Source organism: Salmo salar, chromosome ssa20 (assembly GCF_905237065.1).
Source record: "Salmo salar chromosome ssa20, Ssal_v3.1, whole genome shotgun sequence".
NCBI classification, from domain to species: domain Eukaryota; kingdom Metazoa; phylum Chordata; class Actinopteri; order Salmoniformes; family Salmonidae; genus Salmo; species Salmo salar.
The window spans coordinates 73719203-73734033 of NC_059461.1; the positions used below are offsets into that span (position 1 = coordinate 73719203).

General features: G+C 46.2%; 1 protein-coding gene across 2 annotated transcripts in view; it reads right to left on the bottom strand.

Moving 5' to 3' along the window:
• Nucleotides 1-14087, bottom strand: part of LOC106581311 (fatty acid CoA ligase Acsl3) — a 90454-nt gene extending 76367 nt beyond the window's left edge. For both annotated transcript variants that reach the window (XM_045703936.1, XM_045703935.1), the window contains exons 1-2: nucleotides 13932-14087; nucleotides 1-387 (exon numbers count right to left, since the gene is read on the bottom strand). The exon at nucleotides 1-387 is cut by the window's left edge and continues 229 nt beyond it. In XM_045703936.1, the coding sequence (XP_045559892.1) occupies nucleotides 1-143 (143 nt within the window). In that variant the 5' untranslated portion in view covers nucleotides 144-387; nucleotides 13932-14087. The remainder of the gene's footprint in view (nucleotides 388-13931) is intronic.
• Between the last annotated feature and the right edge of the window lie 744 nt (nucleotides 14088-14831).

Below are 14831 nucleotides of genomic sequence, written 5' to 3' on the forward strand. Positions count from 1 at the left end.
TCCTGTTCTGAGCCGAGGCCTGCGTCTGATTCTGACACAGAGCTGAAGAGGTAGGAGGGGAGGAAGGCTAGGACAGAGTACAGCCACACCGTCACCTGGAAGAGTAGCAGCAGCACTGGGTTCAGATCCTCTTTCAGCTTCATCCTGACTGGGTGTGTCTGTGCGGGGGGGATGAGTTATTTCACTGTAGAACCCAAGGTAGGGTCCCAGGGTTTATGCTCTGAGCAGGTAGTTTATCACCAGGATAGCTCCTCTAACTCTAAGGTGTGAATGGTTGGAGAGAGAATGAATCCTGCTGCCACTGACAGGGCAAGGGATTAAGTTCCTGGTCCTTCTTCTTCTGCCCTTATGTGTTTATCTGATGACAATGGCAGCAACACCTTACTCCTAGTCAAGGGACGACAAAAAACAACAACATTCAAACAAAGTATGAGAATATGCTATTTATAATATGTCAATGTTATGTTATACATGTATACTAACATCAGTGCTTTAGCTACAATTCATCTGACAGCATCTGAGCTTTTTAACCCAACAGTCACCAGACGCCACACTCCAAGATAAAAGGTTTTAATGGATTCTTCTAATGTTTCTGTTGGTGGATCTTCAAGCACCCACCAATGGTAATGCACAGCCTGATGGCTTGGCCTACATAATAAGACACCCAGCCGTGTACTGTAGGCTACATCTCTGCCTGAGTGCTCCTTACCTACTTACTCACTCCCTGTCCCCCTGCAGCCAGCCAGAATGCTGGAGCGCAGAGCTCCCTATCTAACCCCATCTCCCACAAATAACTGTACAGCACGCTCTTTCTGTCACTGACCACCAAGACATAGATACGTACAGACAGACAGCAGATTGAATATGACGGGCTGAGAAAGAGGAGGGAGATAGAGATACACTATATATATGAAAGTATGTGGACACCCCTTGATATTAGTGGATTTAGCTATTTCAAACACACCTGTTGCTGACAGGTGTATAAAAGGGAGCACACAGCCATGCAATCTCCATAGCCAAACATTGGCAGTAGAATGACCTTACTGTGACCTTCAACTTGGCACCGTCATTGGATACCAATAAATCAGTTCGTAAAATGTCTGCCCTGCTAGAGCTGCCCTGGTCAACTGTAAGTGCAGTTATTGTGAAGTGGAAACATCTAGGAGCAACAACAGCTCAGCCGCGAAGTGGTAGGCCACACAAGCTCATAGAACGGAACCGCTGAGTGCTAAAGCGCGTAGCACGTAAAAGTTGTCTGTCCTCGGTTGCAACACTCACTACTGAGTTCCAAACTGCCTCTGGAAGCAACGTCAGCACAAGAACTGTTTGTCAGGAGCTTTATTAAATGGATTTCCATGGCCGAGCAGCCGCACACAAGCCAAAAATCACCATGCGCAATGCCAAGCGTCGGCTGGAGTGGTGTGAAGCGCGCCGCCATTGGACTCTGGAGCAGAGGAAACGCATTCTCTGGAGTGATGAATCACACTTCACCATCTGGCAGTCCTTAGGACAAATCTGGGTTTGGCGGATGCCAGGAGAACGCTATCTGCCCAAATGCAAAGTGCCAACTTTATAGTTTGGTGAAGGAGGAATAATGGTCTGGGGCTGTTTTCATGGTTCGGGCTAGGCCCCTTAGTTCCAGTGAAGGGAAATCTTAACGCTACAGCTTACATTGACATTCTAGACGATTCTGTACTTCCAACTTTGTGGCAACAATTTGGGGAAGGCCCTTTCAGCATGACAATGCTCCCGTGCACAAAGCGAGGTCCACACAGAAATGGTTTGTCGAGATCGGTGTGGAAGAACTTGACTGGCCTTCACAGGGCCCTGACCTTAACCCCATTGAACACCTTTGGGATGAATTGGAACGCTGACTGCGAGCCAGGCCTAATCGCCCAACATCAGTGCCTGACCTCACTAATGCTCTTGTGGCTGAATGGAAGCAAATCCCTGCAGCAATGTTCCAACATCTACTGGAAATCCTTCCCAGAAGAGTGGAGGCTGTTATAGCAGCAAAGGGGGGACCAACTCTATATTAATGCCCATGATTTTGGAATGAGATGTTCGACAAGCAGGTGTCCACATACTTTTGGTCAACGAGTAATTGTCTCTGGCCCCCTCCCAGTTAGGGGGAGTGATGAGCTCTACAGCAGAGTCTCACAACTCAATCGCTGGTTGAAAACTGTTTTCTGCCAATCCCAAAAGATCGAATTTGTAGATAATTGGCCCTATTTCTGGGACTCACCCACAAACAGGACCAAGCCTGGCCTGTTGAGGAGTGACGGACTCCATCCTAGCTGGAGGGGTCTGTGCCTCGATCTAGGTTGGGCAAAATTAAAGATGGCGGTGTTCGCTTTAGCAATCTCACTAGTATAAAGACCTCCTCCATTCCTGCCATTATTGAAAGAGATTGTGATACCTCACATCTCAAAATAGGACTACTTAATGTTAGATCCCTCACTTCAAAGGCAGTTATAGTCAATGAACTAATCACTGATCATAATCTTGATGTGATTGACCTGACTGAAACATGGCTTAAGCCTGATGAATTTACTATGTTAAATGAGGCCTCACCCCCTGGTTACACTAGTGACCATATCCCCCGTGCATCCGGCAAAGGCGGAGGTGTTGCTAACATTTACGATAGCAAATTTCAATTTACCAACAAAAAAAACAACAACGACGTTTTCGTCTTTTGAGCTTCTAGTCATGAAATCTATGCAGCCTACTCACTCACTTTTTATAGCTACTGTTTACAGGCCTCCTGGGCCATATGCAGCGTTCCTCACTGAGTTCCCTGAATTCCTATCGGACCTTGTAGTCATCGCAGATAATATTCTAATTTTTGGTGACTTTAATATTCACATGGAAAAGTCCACAGACCCACTCCAAAAGGCTTTTGGAGCCATCATCGACTCAGTGGGTTTTGTCCAACATGTCTCTGGACCTACTCACTGCCACAGTCATACTCTGGACCTAGTTTTGTCGAATGGAATAAATGTTGTGGATATTAATGTTTTTCCTCATAATCCTGGACTATCGGACCACCATTTTATTACGTTCGCAATCGCAACAAATAATCTGCTCAGACCCCAACCAAGAAGCATTAAAAGTCGTGCTATAAATTCTCAGACAACCCAAAGATTCCTTGATGCCCTTCCAGACTCCCTCTGCCTACCCAAGGACGTCAGAAGACAAAAATCAGTTAACCACCTAACCGAGGAACTCAATTCAACCTTGCGCAATACCCTAGATGCAGTTGCACCCCTAAAAACTAAAAACATTTGTCATAAGAAACTAGCTCCCTGGTATACAGAAAATACACGAGCTCTGAAGCAAGCTTCCAGAAAATTGGAACGGAAATGGCGCCACACCAAACTGGAAGTCTTCCGACTAGCTTGGAAAGACAGTACCGTGCAGTATCGAAGAGCCCTCACTGCTGCTCGATCATCCTATTTTTAAATAAGAACAATCCGAAATTTCCTTTTGATACTGTCGCAAAGTTAACCAAAAAGCAGCATTCCCCAGGAGAGGATGGCTCTCACTTCAGCAGTGATGAATTCATTAACTTCTTTGAGGAAAAGATCATGATCATTAGAAAGCAAGTTACGGACTCCTCTTTAAATCTGCGTATTCCTCCAAAGCTCCGTTGTCCTGAGTCTGCACAACCCTGCCAGGACCTAGGATCAAGGGAGACACTAAAGTGTTTTAGTACTATATCTCTTGACACAATGATGAAAATAATCATGGCCTCTAAACCTTCAAGCTGCATACTGGACCCTATTCCAACTAAACTACTGAAAGAGCTGCTTTCTGTGCTTGGCCCTCCTATGTTGAACATAATAAATGGCTCTCTATCCACCGGATGTGTACCAAACTCACTAAAAGTGGCAGTAATAAAGCCTCTCTTGAAAAAGCCAAATCTTGACCCAGAAATTATAAAATATCTCTTCAGTAGGTCCTATGATTAAGTGTAGTCTGGCCCAGGGGTGTGAAGGTGAACGGAAAGGCTGGAGCAACGAACTACCCTTGCTGTCTCTGCCTGGCCGGTTTCCCCTCTTTCCACTGGGATTCTCTGCCTCTACCCCTATTACGGGGGCTGAGTCACTGGCTTACTGGTGTTCTTCCATGCCGTCCCTGGGAGGGGTGCGTCACTTGAGTGGGTTGAATCACTGACGTGGTCTTCCTGTCTGGGTTGGCGCCCCCCCTTGGGCTGTGCCGTGGCGGAGATCTTTGTGGGCTATACTCGGCCTTGTCCCGGGATGGTATGTTGGTGGTTGGAGATATCCCTCCAGTGGTGTGGAGGCTGTGCTTTGGCAAAGTGGGTGGGGTTATATCCTACCTGTTTGGCCCTGTCCGGGGGTTTCATCGGATGGGGCCACAGTGTCTCCTGACCCCTCCTGTCTCAGCCTCCAGTATTTATGCTGCAGTAGTTTATGTGTCGGGGGGCTAGGGTCAGTCTGTCACATCTGGAGTATTTCTCTTGTCTTTTCCGGTGTCCTGTGTGAATTTAAATATGCTCTCTCTAATTCTCTCTTTCGCTTTCTTTCTCTCTCTCGGAGGACCTGAGCCCTAGGACCATGCCTCAGGACTACCTGGCTTGATGACTTCTTGCTGTCCCCAGTTCACCTGGCCGTGCTGCTGCTCCAGTTTCAACTGTTCTGCCTGCAGCTATGGAACCCTGGCCTGTTCGCCGGACGTGCTACCTGTCCCAGACCTGTTGTCCCAGACATGCTGGAACCCTGACCTATTCACCGGACGTGCTACCTGTCCCAGACCTTCTGTTTTCAACTCATGGCGAACAGGCCAGAGTGGTAGAGATACTCTCAAAGATCGGCTATGAAAAAGCCAACTGACACTTACTCTTGTGTTACTGACTTGTTGCACCCTCGACAACTACTATGATTATTATTATTTGACAATGCTGGTCATTTATGAACATTTGAACATCTAGGCCATGTGCTGTTATAATCTCCACCCGGCACAGCCAGAAGAGGACTGGCCACCCCTCATAGCCTGGTTCCTCTCTAGGTTTCTTCCTAGGTTTTGGCCTTTCTAGGGAGTTTTTCCTAGCCACCGTGCTTCTACACCTGCATTGCTTGCTGTTTGGGGTTTTAGGCTGGGTTTCTGTACAGCACTTTGTGATATCAGCTGATGTAAGAAGGGCTATATAAATACATTTGATTTGATGTAGTGTAGATAGAAAGAGAGAGTGGTGAAGTAGGAGAGTAAAAGCGCAGGAGGGAATGAAACAGAGCAAGAGCGATAAAGAGTGTGAGAGGGAAAGAGATGGAGGGAGAGTGAAGGGAGGGGGTTGGGTTATGGGTGAGAGAAAGGCCTAGGGTACATGCATCTTTTACCCCCATGTACCCATGACAACCCACGATGCAATGACAGATGACAGTGGGAGAGAAATCAGGAGAAAACTAAAAGATAATTACTTGACACATAGAAAATAATTAACAAAAACACAGCACAAACTAGAATGCTATTTGGCCCTAAACAGAGAGTACACGGTAGCAGAATACCTGACCACTGTGACTGACCCAAAATTAAGGAAAGCTTTGAATATGTACAGACTCAGTGAGCATAGCCTTGCTATTGAGAGAGGCAGCTGTAGGCAGACCTGGCTCTCAAGAGAAGACAGGCTTTGTGCACACTGCCCACAAAATGAGGTGGAAACTGAGCTGCAATTCCTAATCTCTTGCCAAATGTATGACCATATTAGAGACACATATTCCCCTCAGATTACACCAACCCACAAAGAATTAGTGTAAATGGAAACGTACAGTGTCTTCGGAAAGTATTCAGACCCCTTGACTTTTTCCACATTCTGTTACGTTACAGCCTTATTCTAAAATCGATTCAATTGTTTTTTCCCCCTCATGAATTTACACCCAATACCCCAAAATGTCAAAGCAAAAACAGGTTTTTAGAAAAGATTGCTAAGTTAATAAAAAAAAATGAAATATGACATTTACATAAGTATTCAGACCCTTTACTCAGTACTTTGTTGAAGCACCTTTGGCAGCGACTACAGCATTGAGTCTTCTTGGGTATGACGCTACAAGCTTGGTACACCTGTATTTGGGGAGTTTCTCCCATTCTTCTCTGCAGATCCTCTCAAGCTCTGTCAGGTTGGATGGGGAGCTATTTTCAGGTCTCTCCAGAGATGTTCGATTGGGTTCAAGTCCGGATCTGGCTGGCCATTCAAGGACATTCAGAGATTTGTCCTGAAGCCACTCCTGCGTTGTCTTGGCTGTGTGCTTAGGGTCATTGTCCAGTCTGAGGTCCTGGGCGCTCTGGAGCAGGTTTCATCAAGGATATCTCTGTACTTTGCTCCGTTCCATCTTTGCCTTGATCCTGACTAGTCTCAGAGTCCCTGCTGCTGAAAAACATCCCCACAGCATGATGCTGCCACCACCATGCTTCACCATAGGGATGGGGTCAGGTTTCATCCAGATGTGACGCTTGGCATTCAGCCCAAAGAGTTCAATCTTGGTTTCATCAGACCAGAGTATCTTGTTTCTCATGGTCTGAGAGTCTTTAGGTGCCTTTTGGCAAATTCCAAGCGGGCTGTCATGTGCCTTTTACTGAGAAGTGGCTTCCATCTGGCCACTACCATAAAGGACTGATTGGTGGAGTGCTCTGGAGTTCTGTCAGAGTGACCATCGGGTTCTTGGTCACCTCCCTGACCAAGGCCCTTCTCCCCCAATTGCTCAGTTTGGCCGGCAGCCAGTTCTAGGAAGAGTCTTGGTGGTACTTCTTCCATTTCAGAATGATGGAGGCCAATGTGTTATTGGGGACCTTCAATGCTGCAGAAATGTTTTGATACCCTTCCCCAGATCTGTGCCTCGACACAATTCTGTCTCGGAACTCTACGGACAATTCTTTCGACCTCATGGCTTGGGTTTTGCTCTGACATGCACTGCCAATTGTGGGACCTTATATAGACAGGTGTGTGCCTTTCCAAATCATGTCCAATCAATTGAATTTACCACAGGTGGACTCCAATCAAGTTGTAGAAACATCTCAAGGATGATCAATGGAAACAGGATGCACTTGACCTCAATTTCGAGTGGCATAGTAAAGGGTCTGAATACTTATTTAAACAGTATTTATGTTTTTTATTTTTAATACATTTGCAAACATTTTGTCGTTATGTGGTATTGTGTGTAGATTGCTGAAAAAAAATATTTTATCAATTTTAGAATAAGGCAGTAACGTAACAAAATGTGGAAAAAGTCAAGGGGTCTGAATACTTTCCGAAGGCGCTGTATGTTTCCCATGCCAATAAAGCCCCTTGAATTGAATTGAGTTGAGAGAGAGAGAGAGTGAGTGATAGAGAGCGAGACAGAGCGAGACAGAGAGAGAGACGGAGAAAGAGAGAGATGGAGATACAGAGAGAGAGAGACAGACAGAGAAAGAGAGACAGACAGTGAAAGAGACAGACACAGAGAGAGTGAGAGGGCAAGGAGAGGGGGATGAGGAAGAAGGAAATGAGGGGGCTGAATGAGTCACATTAACTCAGAATGGATTTCAACACAAATCCTCAACTGGGTGAAAGGTGCTCTACTGCTTTATACCAGATTGAAAACAAATGTGTGTGAAACTCTCACTGAAAGGGATTCTGTGTGTGTGATTTATGTGAGGATTATGTGTGTGAAATAGGTTTTGTTATGTGTATTAACAGGGATGATGATAGCTATCTCCAACTCGTGAGGATAGTAGTGTTGGGTAGCTGTCTATGGTACTGGAAGCCATGCTCCTCCTCCCTCTTCATGGACATCTCTGATGGTTACCCCAGAGAGGCTAAAGACATTGAGCTACAAATGGTAGCGATGATATGCTATCTTGCATGGTTGGGCGCTAATGCTGTGCCATGTCTGTCCCTGCAGCCCATTTTCTAGTTAATTTCCCTAGCCCTAGCATTGTCCTGCTGCTCAAACTCACTTTGTAAGTCTCTGTCTTTCTGACATGAGTTTCAACTGAGAAATAATAACAAACAACAAAACACACACACACACACACACACACACACACACACACACACACACACACACACACACACACACACACACACACACACTTCTACTGAATTAGCCTTAGACCACAGCAGGCTATTTTACCAGCAGTCATTCATTATTCATATGAGAGTGCAGCTCATCTTCATCTCCTCTCCAGCAGCATGACATCCTTCCCCCATCCTTCCATCCTTCCATCACACACACACTACCCCCTCTCCAAAATGCTCCCTAAAGACTCATGAATAAACCAGAGTGAGACAGCAACTCCCAGCATTATCATCTTCCCTCTGTGCTGGCCTGGTGTACAATTATCCAGCACATCTAGCAGTGCCATAGCTCACTCACAGTCACTATAATGAATTGATACACTGCTGAGGTTACTGACCGCCCGCTGGCTCTCTGTTTCCTTTTCCTTCTCCATGGACACATGGAAACATACACAATCTGGGTTTGTTGGAGTAGTCTTTGGGTTTCTTTGGAGGTTGTTGAAGTAGTCATTGGTTTTCTTGGAGTTTATTGGAGTAGTCTTTGGGTTCCTTGGAGTAGTCTTGGGGTTTGTTGGAGTAGTCTTGGGGTTTCTTTGGAGGTTGTTGAAGTAGTCATTGGTTTTCTTGGAGTTTATTGGTAGTCTTTGAGTTCCTTGGAGTAGTCTTGGGGTTTGTTGGAGATTGTTGGAGTAGTCTAATGGGTTTGTTGGAGTTTGTTGGAGTAGTCTAATGGGTTTGTTGGAGATTGTTGGAGTAGTCTAATGGGTTTGTTGGAGATTGTTGGAGTAGTCTAATGGGTTTGTTGGAGTTTGTTGGAATAGTCTAATGGGTTTGTTGGAGTTTGTTGGAGTAATCTGGGCTGCCGCTGGAACCCAAGGTCGAAAGCACAGTGGCTGATGTGAAGAATTGTTAGGCTAAAGTGAACAAATGATCTCAATTAGATCGGCTAAGCTGATGACTCTGCGTATTGGGAGGGAAGAAAAAACTATACACGACTGATAAAACTCCAACTGTTTGCACCGTGGCGTTGGAACTCATAACTGTGACCACACGTACGTAATTACTGTAATATTTGACTAGCTAGCAATAAAATGGATGATTAAACTTATGTCATGTGTGACTGTTCCAGATGTTGGATACACTGAGTGACCGATGCCTTTTCTCTCTGAGACTGGGTAATGACTAATAACATCACACAGGAGAAGGGGCTAACCGCAGTGGGATGGGCTGTCTGGTATTAAAACACAAGTGAGACTGACTGTACAGGTGATAGGTGAGAGTACAAAGGTAGTGTTGTATGAGGAGGAGAGGAGGCTGTGTGAACACCGTGACTTGATCCATGCGTGAGCCTTGCCAGGTGCCAGAGTACTAACACTCAGAACAAAGCAGGAGGCCATGAGGAGACCTGGTGAAGGAGGCTACGAGGAGACCTGGTGAAAGAGGCCATGAGGAGACCTGGTGAATAAGGCCATGAGGAGACCTGCTGAAGGCCATGAGGAGACCTGGTGAAGGAGGCCATGAGGAGACCTGGTGAAGAAGGCCTTGAGGAGACCTGGTGAAGGAGGCCATGAGGAGACCTGGTGGAGAAGGCCATAAGGTGACCTGGTGAAGGAGGCCATGAGGAGACCTGGTGAATAAGGCCATGAGGAGACCTGCTGAAGGCCATGAGGAGACCTGGTGAAGGAGGCCATGAGGAGACCTGGTGGAGAAGGCCATGAGGAGACATGCTGAAGGCCATGAGGAGACCTGCTGAAGGCCATGAGGAGACCTGGTGAAGGAGGCCATGAGGAGACCTGGTGGAGAAGGCCATGAGGAGACCTGGTGAATAAGGCCATGAGGAGACCTGCTGAAGGCCATGAGGAGACCTGGTGAAGGAGGCCATGAGGAGACCTGGTGGAGAAGGCCATAAGGTGACCTGGTGAAGGAGGCCATGAGGAGACCTGCTGAAGGCCATGAGGAGACCTGGTGAAGGAGGCCATGAGGAGACCTGGTGGAGAAGGCCATAAGGTGACCCGGTGAAGGAGGCCATGAGGAGACCTGCTGAAGGCCATGAGGTGACCTGGTGAAGGAGGCCATGAGGAGACCTGGTGAAGAAGGCCATGAGGAGACATGCTGAAGGCCATGAGGAGACCTGGTGAAGGAGGCCATGAGGAGACCTGGTGGAGAAGGCCATAAGGTGACCTGGTGAAGGAGGCCATGAGGAGACCTGGTGAAGAAGGCCATGAGGAGACCTGGTGAAGAAGGCCATGAGGAGACATGCTGAAGGCCATGAGGAGACCTGGTGAAGGAGGCCATGAGGAGACCTGGTGAAGGAGGCCATGAGGAGACCTGGTGAAGAAGGCCATGAGGAGACATGCTGAAGGCCATGAGGAGACCTGGTGAAGGAGGCCATGAGGAGACCTGGTGAAGAAGGCCTTGAGGAGACCTGGTGAAGGAGGCCATGAGGAGACCTGGTGAGTAAGTCGCTCTGGATAAGAGCGTCTGCTAAATGACTAAAATGTAAAATGTAAAATGTAAGAAGGCCTTGAGGAGACCTGGTGAAGGAGGCCATGAGGAGATCTGGGGTTCATCTCTCCCGGTACTGCTGCTCATTCTGTTCACCAGTTCCGGAGGTCTATGTCACCGGCTTTCTAGGCTTCACTGAACGGGATTCATTATCATCAACCCCGGACTGTCTTGTCTGATTACACACACCTGGTTCCCATTTCCCCTGATTAGTATGTTATATATGTGCCCTCTGTCTTTATCGGTTATTGTTCCCATGTCCGTTGGTGGTGTGAGTACCTATGCGTTGGTGCAGCTGTTATGCTGCGTGCTTTATATATTGTGTATTACGGGTATCGTGGCGTTCAATGAGGTTTACCCTCGCTCTTTTGTTTGGGTACAGCCCAGTGTTTTTGTATACGTGTTTGTTTTGGGTGTATTAAAAACCCCTATTGTGTATTCCTGCGCCTGTCTCCAAAAGCCTTTATACCAGCGTGACATGCGCCAACTCATTTTCCTCAGCTTCAGAAGCATCTGCATTCACCACATCTTGTGTGGTTATCCTTAGACATATTCTCCAGACTTATACACAGGGAATTGTTCATAGGTTGTCAAATTTTATTCTAGATTCTTGAAAAATGTGCCAAAAATGAATTTACGTACCTATAGTGTTCTACAGATAGAAAGATTTAAACAGTATTTATTCACAATCGGTTATAACGTGTAAGTCCTGTCCTGGAGTGTCTTAACAAAATGAAACCAAAATATTTAGGTTGAATTCTTCCTGTGTCCATAAAAATTGATTTGTGTGATATGCAAATATTTAATGAGATACCACCTAATTTGCATATTTCCATACAATATTTCTGGGGGGAAAAATATAAAAAATATATATTTCTGTCCACATATAACTGGTAAAAGTTGATTGTGATATGATTAAGGGGGCGAAATACCCTATTAGGGTGTGGTGCCTGGCCTTATGTCCATTATAAAGCTTCAACCAATAGAACAATCAAAAGAACATCAAGAATGAATAAGGAAGGGAAACAATTGCTCAATAATTGAGCTTTGTACAACAGGGCAGGACGTTTGGAAATGGCATATGATCATAACACAGTGGATTAATTGAGTAATATTTTGCCGTCCCTCCTCCTGTGGTTGGTGGGCAGGCAGACAGGCCACAGTAAGAGGGAATCACTGCTTCCTTAACTGATTGTGAATGGGCCTTTTGTGTGACCACGCCACCCTCTCGTCTTGTCCGCGCAGGCAGGCCACCTGGAGAAAGCTCAACGTCGCCATTGTGCCAACAGTCCAGCTCACGACACAGTCCCACAGCTAGGACAGCCACTGGAAGGGTCAGAGTGTGTGTGTGTGTGTGTGTGTGTGTGTGTGTGTGTGTGTGTGTGTGTGTGTGTGTGTGTGTGTGTGTGTGTGTGTGTGTGTGTGTGTGTGTGTGTGTGTGTGTGTGTGTGTGAGCCTGTGTGTGCACAGACTTCTCCAAATAATGGTGTAATCATACTTGAAAAGCTTTGAGTAAGCATGATTTCACTGAATGTGACAACACAACACACAATGGAATGGATTATGTGGCTCAGACTACAGCTTTTCTTCTTAGGGTTTGAGTGGTAGCAGAAGCAGGCAACTAGACAGTAAACATACCAGACAACCACTAAAACAACTAGCCTAATCTGAAACTAAAGGTTCTCTATGATATCTTCCTTTCTCTGCCATCTCCCACACTGCTGAGTGTAGGATACATGAGCCTGGACGCAGGGCTGCAGACCATCTCCCTCACTGCTGAGTTTAGGATACATGAGCCTGGACACAGGGCTGCAGACCATCTCCCACACTGCTGAGTGTAGGATACATGAGCCTGGACGCAGGGCTGCAGACCATCTCCCACACTGCTGAGTTTAGGATACATGAGCCTGGACACAGGGCTGCAGACCATCTCCCACACTGCTGAGTGTAGGATACATGAGCCTGGACGCAGGGCTGCAGACCATCTCCCACACTGCTGAGTGTAGGATACATGAGCCTGGACGCAGGGCTAACAGACCATCTCCCACACTGCTGAGTTTAGGATACATGAGCCTGGACGCAGGGCTAGCAGACCATCTCCCACACTGCTGAGTTTAGGATACATGAGCCTGGATGCAGGGCTAGCAGACCATCTCCCACACATACCCTCTGGTGAATGATATAGGCCTATGACCTACCCTTTGAAACCTATTACATAAGAAGAACGCTCCACAGAAGAACGCTCCACAGAAGAACACTCCACAGAAGAACGCTCCACAGAAGAACACTCCACAGAAGAATGCTAATGCCACAGAAGAAAGCTCCACAGAAGAATGTTAATGCCACAGAAGAACGCTCCACAGAAGAACGCTCCACAGAAGAACACTCCACAGAAGAACGCTCCACAGAAGAACGCTCCACAGAAGAACGCTCCACAGAAGAACACTCCACAGAAGAATGCTAATGCCACAGAAGAAAGCTCCACAGAAGAACGCTCCACAGAAGAATGCTCCACAGAAGAATGCTAATGCCACAGAAGAATGCTCCACAGAAGAATGCTAATGCCACAGAAAAACGCTCCACAGAAGAATGCTAATGCCACAGAAGAAAGCTCCTGTAGACAGAAACATGGCATAAGAGAGGAGGGTGTACAACTGTGTGTCTGTGGACATATCCCATCGAACCATCCCTGGCAGACAATAGATGCTCTGTGTATAAGTACAGGCTCTCTCCAATTGACCACCCTGATTTGATTGCAGTTGCCATGAGCCGAGTAAATTACAACAGCAGTACAAACAAGTCTAACAGTGGACAAGATATTCACAATTAGAGTGAGTTACGAGACAGGACAGTCTTCTGGTAACATTATGCATAACATTTGTCAATGGTAAAGTTCAGGCTTTGTCAACCAAAATGTTGCTTATGGTGTCCATACAAAGGCAATTGTGAAGACAGGCAACGACAAAAAAAAAACATTACGAAAAATAAGTTATTATGTTATATTCTGCAAATAATAAACAAAGGTACATCAACAAGTCATTATTTATGTAATTATTCATTAAAATCAATGTGAAACTTAATATTGACCATCTGAACAGTCAGTGGGCGCACTGCTGAGAAATCGTATCTGCAAGCAACAGGGATGACAGCGATCATTTAAAAAGGGAGTAAAACTGATTGAGCAGAGCAGATACAGGTTGTCAAAAAGCCATTTCCACCTCTCTGGAATAGATATTATGTATCCTACAGATAATGTATTATAGGTGACCGGGACGCTCAGTCTCCCATCCTCTGCTCTGCACCGTATGGCGTGCAGCGACTGGCTGGATGCACAGCATCATGCACATCTGGACATCGCCGGCTGCCACTGAGTGGTCATCACCGATAAAGAATACTTTATCAAGACACTTACCTTGAATAAAACACCTGGTGTATCAGCGACGAAAGGGAATGCGTTCTTTTATTTCATGAATTGGGTATTCAATTGCACGAATTGCAATTTAATTCCGGCATCGTCTGTCTGCTGATATTGGTCGCCGCTCGCAGCTCGGAAGTGACAGGCGCGTCGTCATGGTATTATTGCACAGGAGGCATTCCCTGGCTTGTGATTGGACACGTTGAGGTGGCGCGTGCTGGGGGCCGGTCTGTGATGGAAATGAAAGGTTACTCCCGGTCAGAGCGCACTAAGTGGAATTTTATGAAGAAGGCAGAGAAACGTTTCAGACAGTAGGCTACTGTCATAATGAAACGTCGGGTATATACTGTATTACACATAGCCAACCAAAGAGTGAAGTTACACAGATATCCATGATGCTGCTTTGGGGACACCTGTCGGATTAGGTCAACCATCAGATCCAATCAAACGAGTCAATAGGGGTGTCACCTGAGTTTCAGAACATTAGGGCTACTGAGGTATAGGGCTCAGGCCATTGTTGTCTCACGTCAGATGGCATCACTCCTAGAAGACGCTCGTCTCAAATCCGATCTGTCTTGAAGGAAGTGGAACTCGTCTCTAAAAATCTAGATTTTGCTCATCCGCATAACACTAGCTATGACTCACTACAAACCATGCTCGATCAACTGAGCAAACTTCTCCAGTTAGCAGCCTAGTGCTGGCCATACAGTAGCTAGTTTGCCCGCTTGTTGATGAAGTTGTACTATAGACATTTACATTTAAGTCATTTAGCAGACGCTCTTATCCAGAGCGACTTACAAATTGGTGCATTCACCTTATGATATCCAGTGGAACAACCACTTTACAATAGTGCATCTAAATCTTTTATAACAAAGTAATGCGACTGTTCTCAGAAAT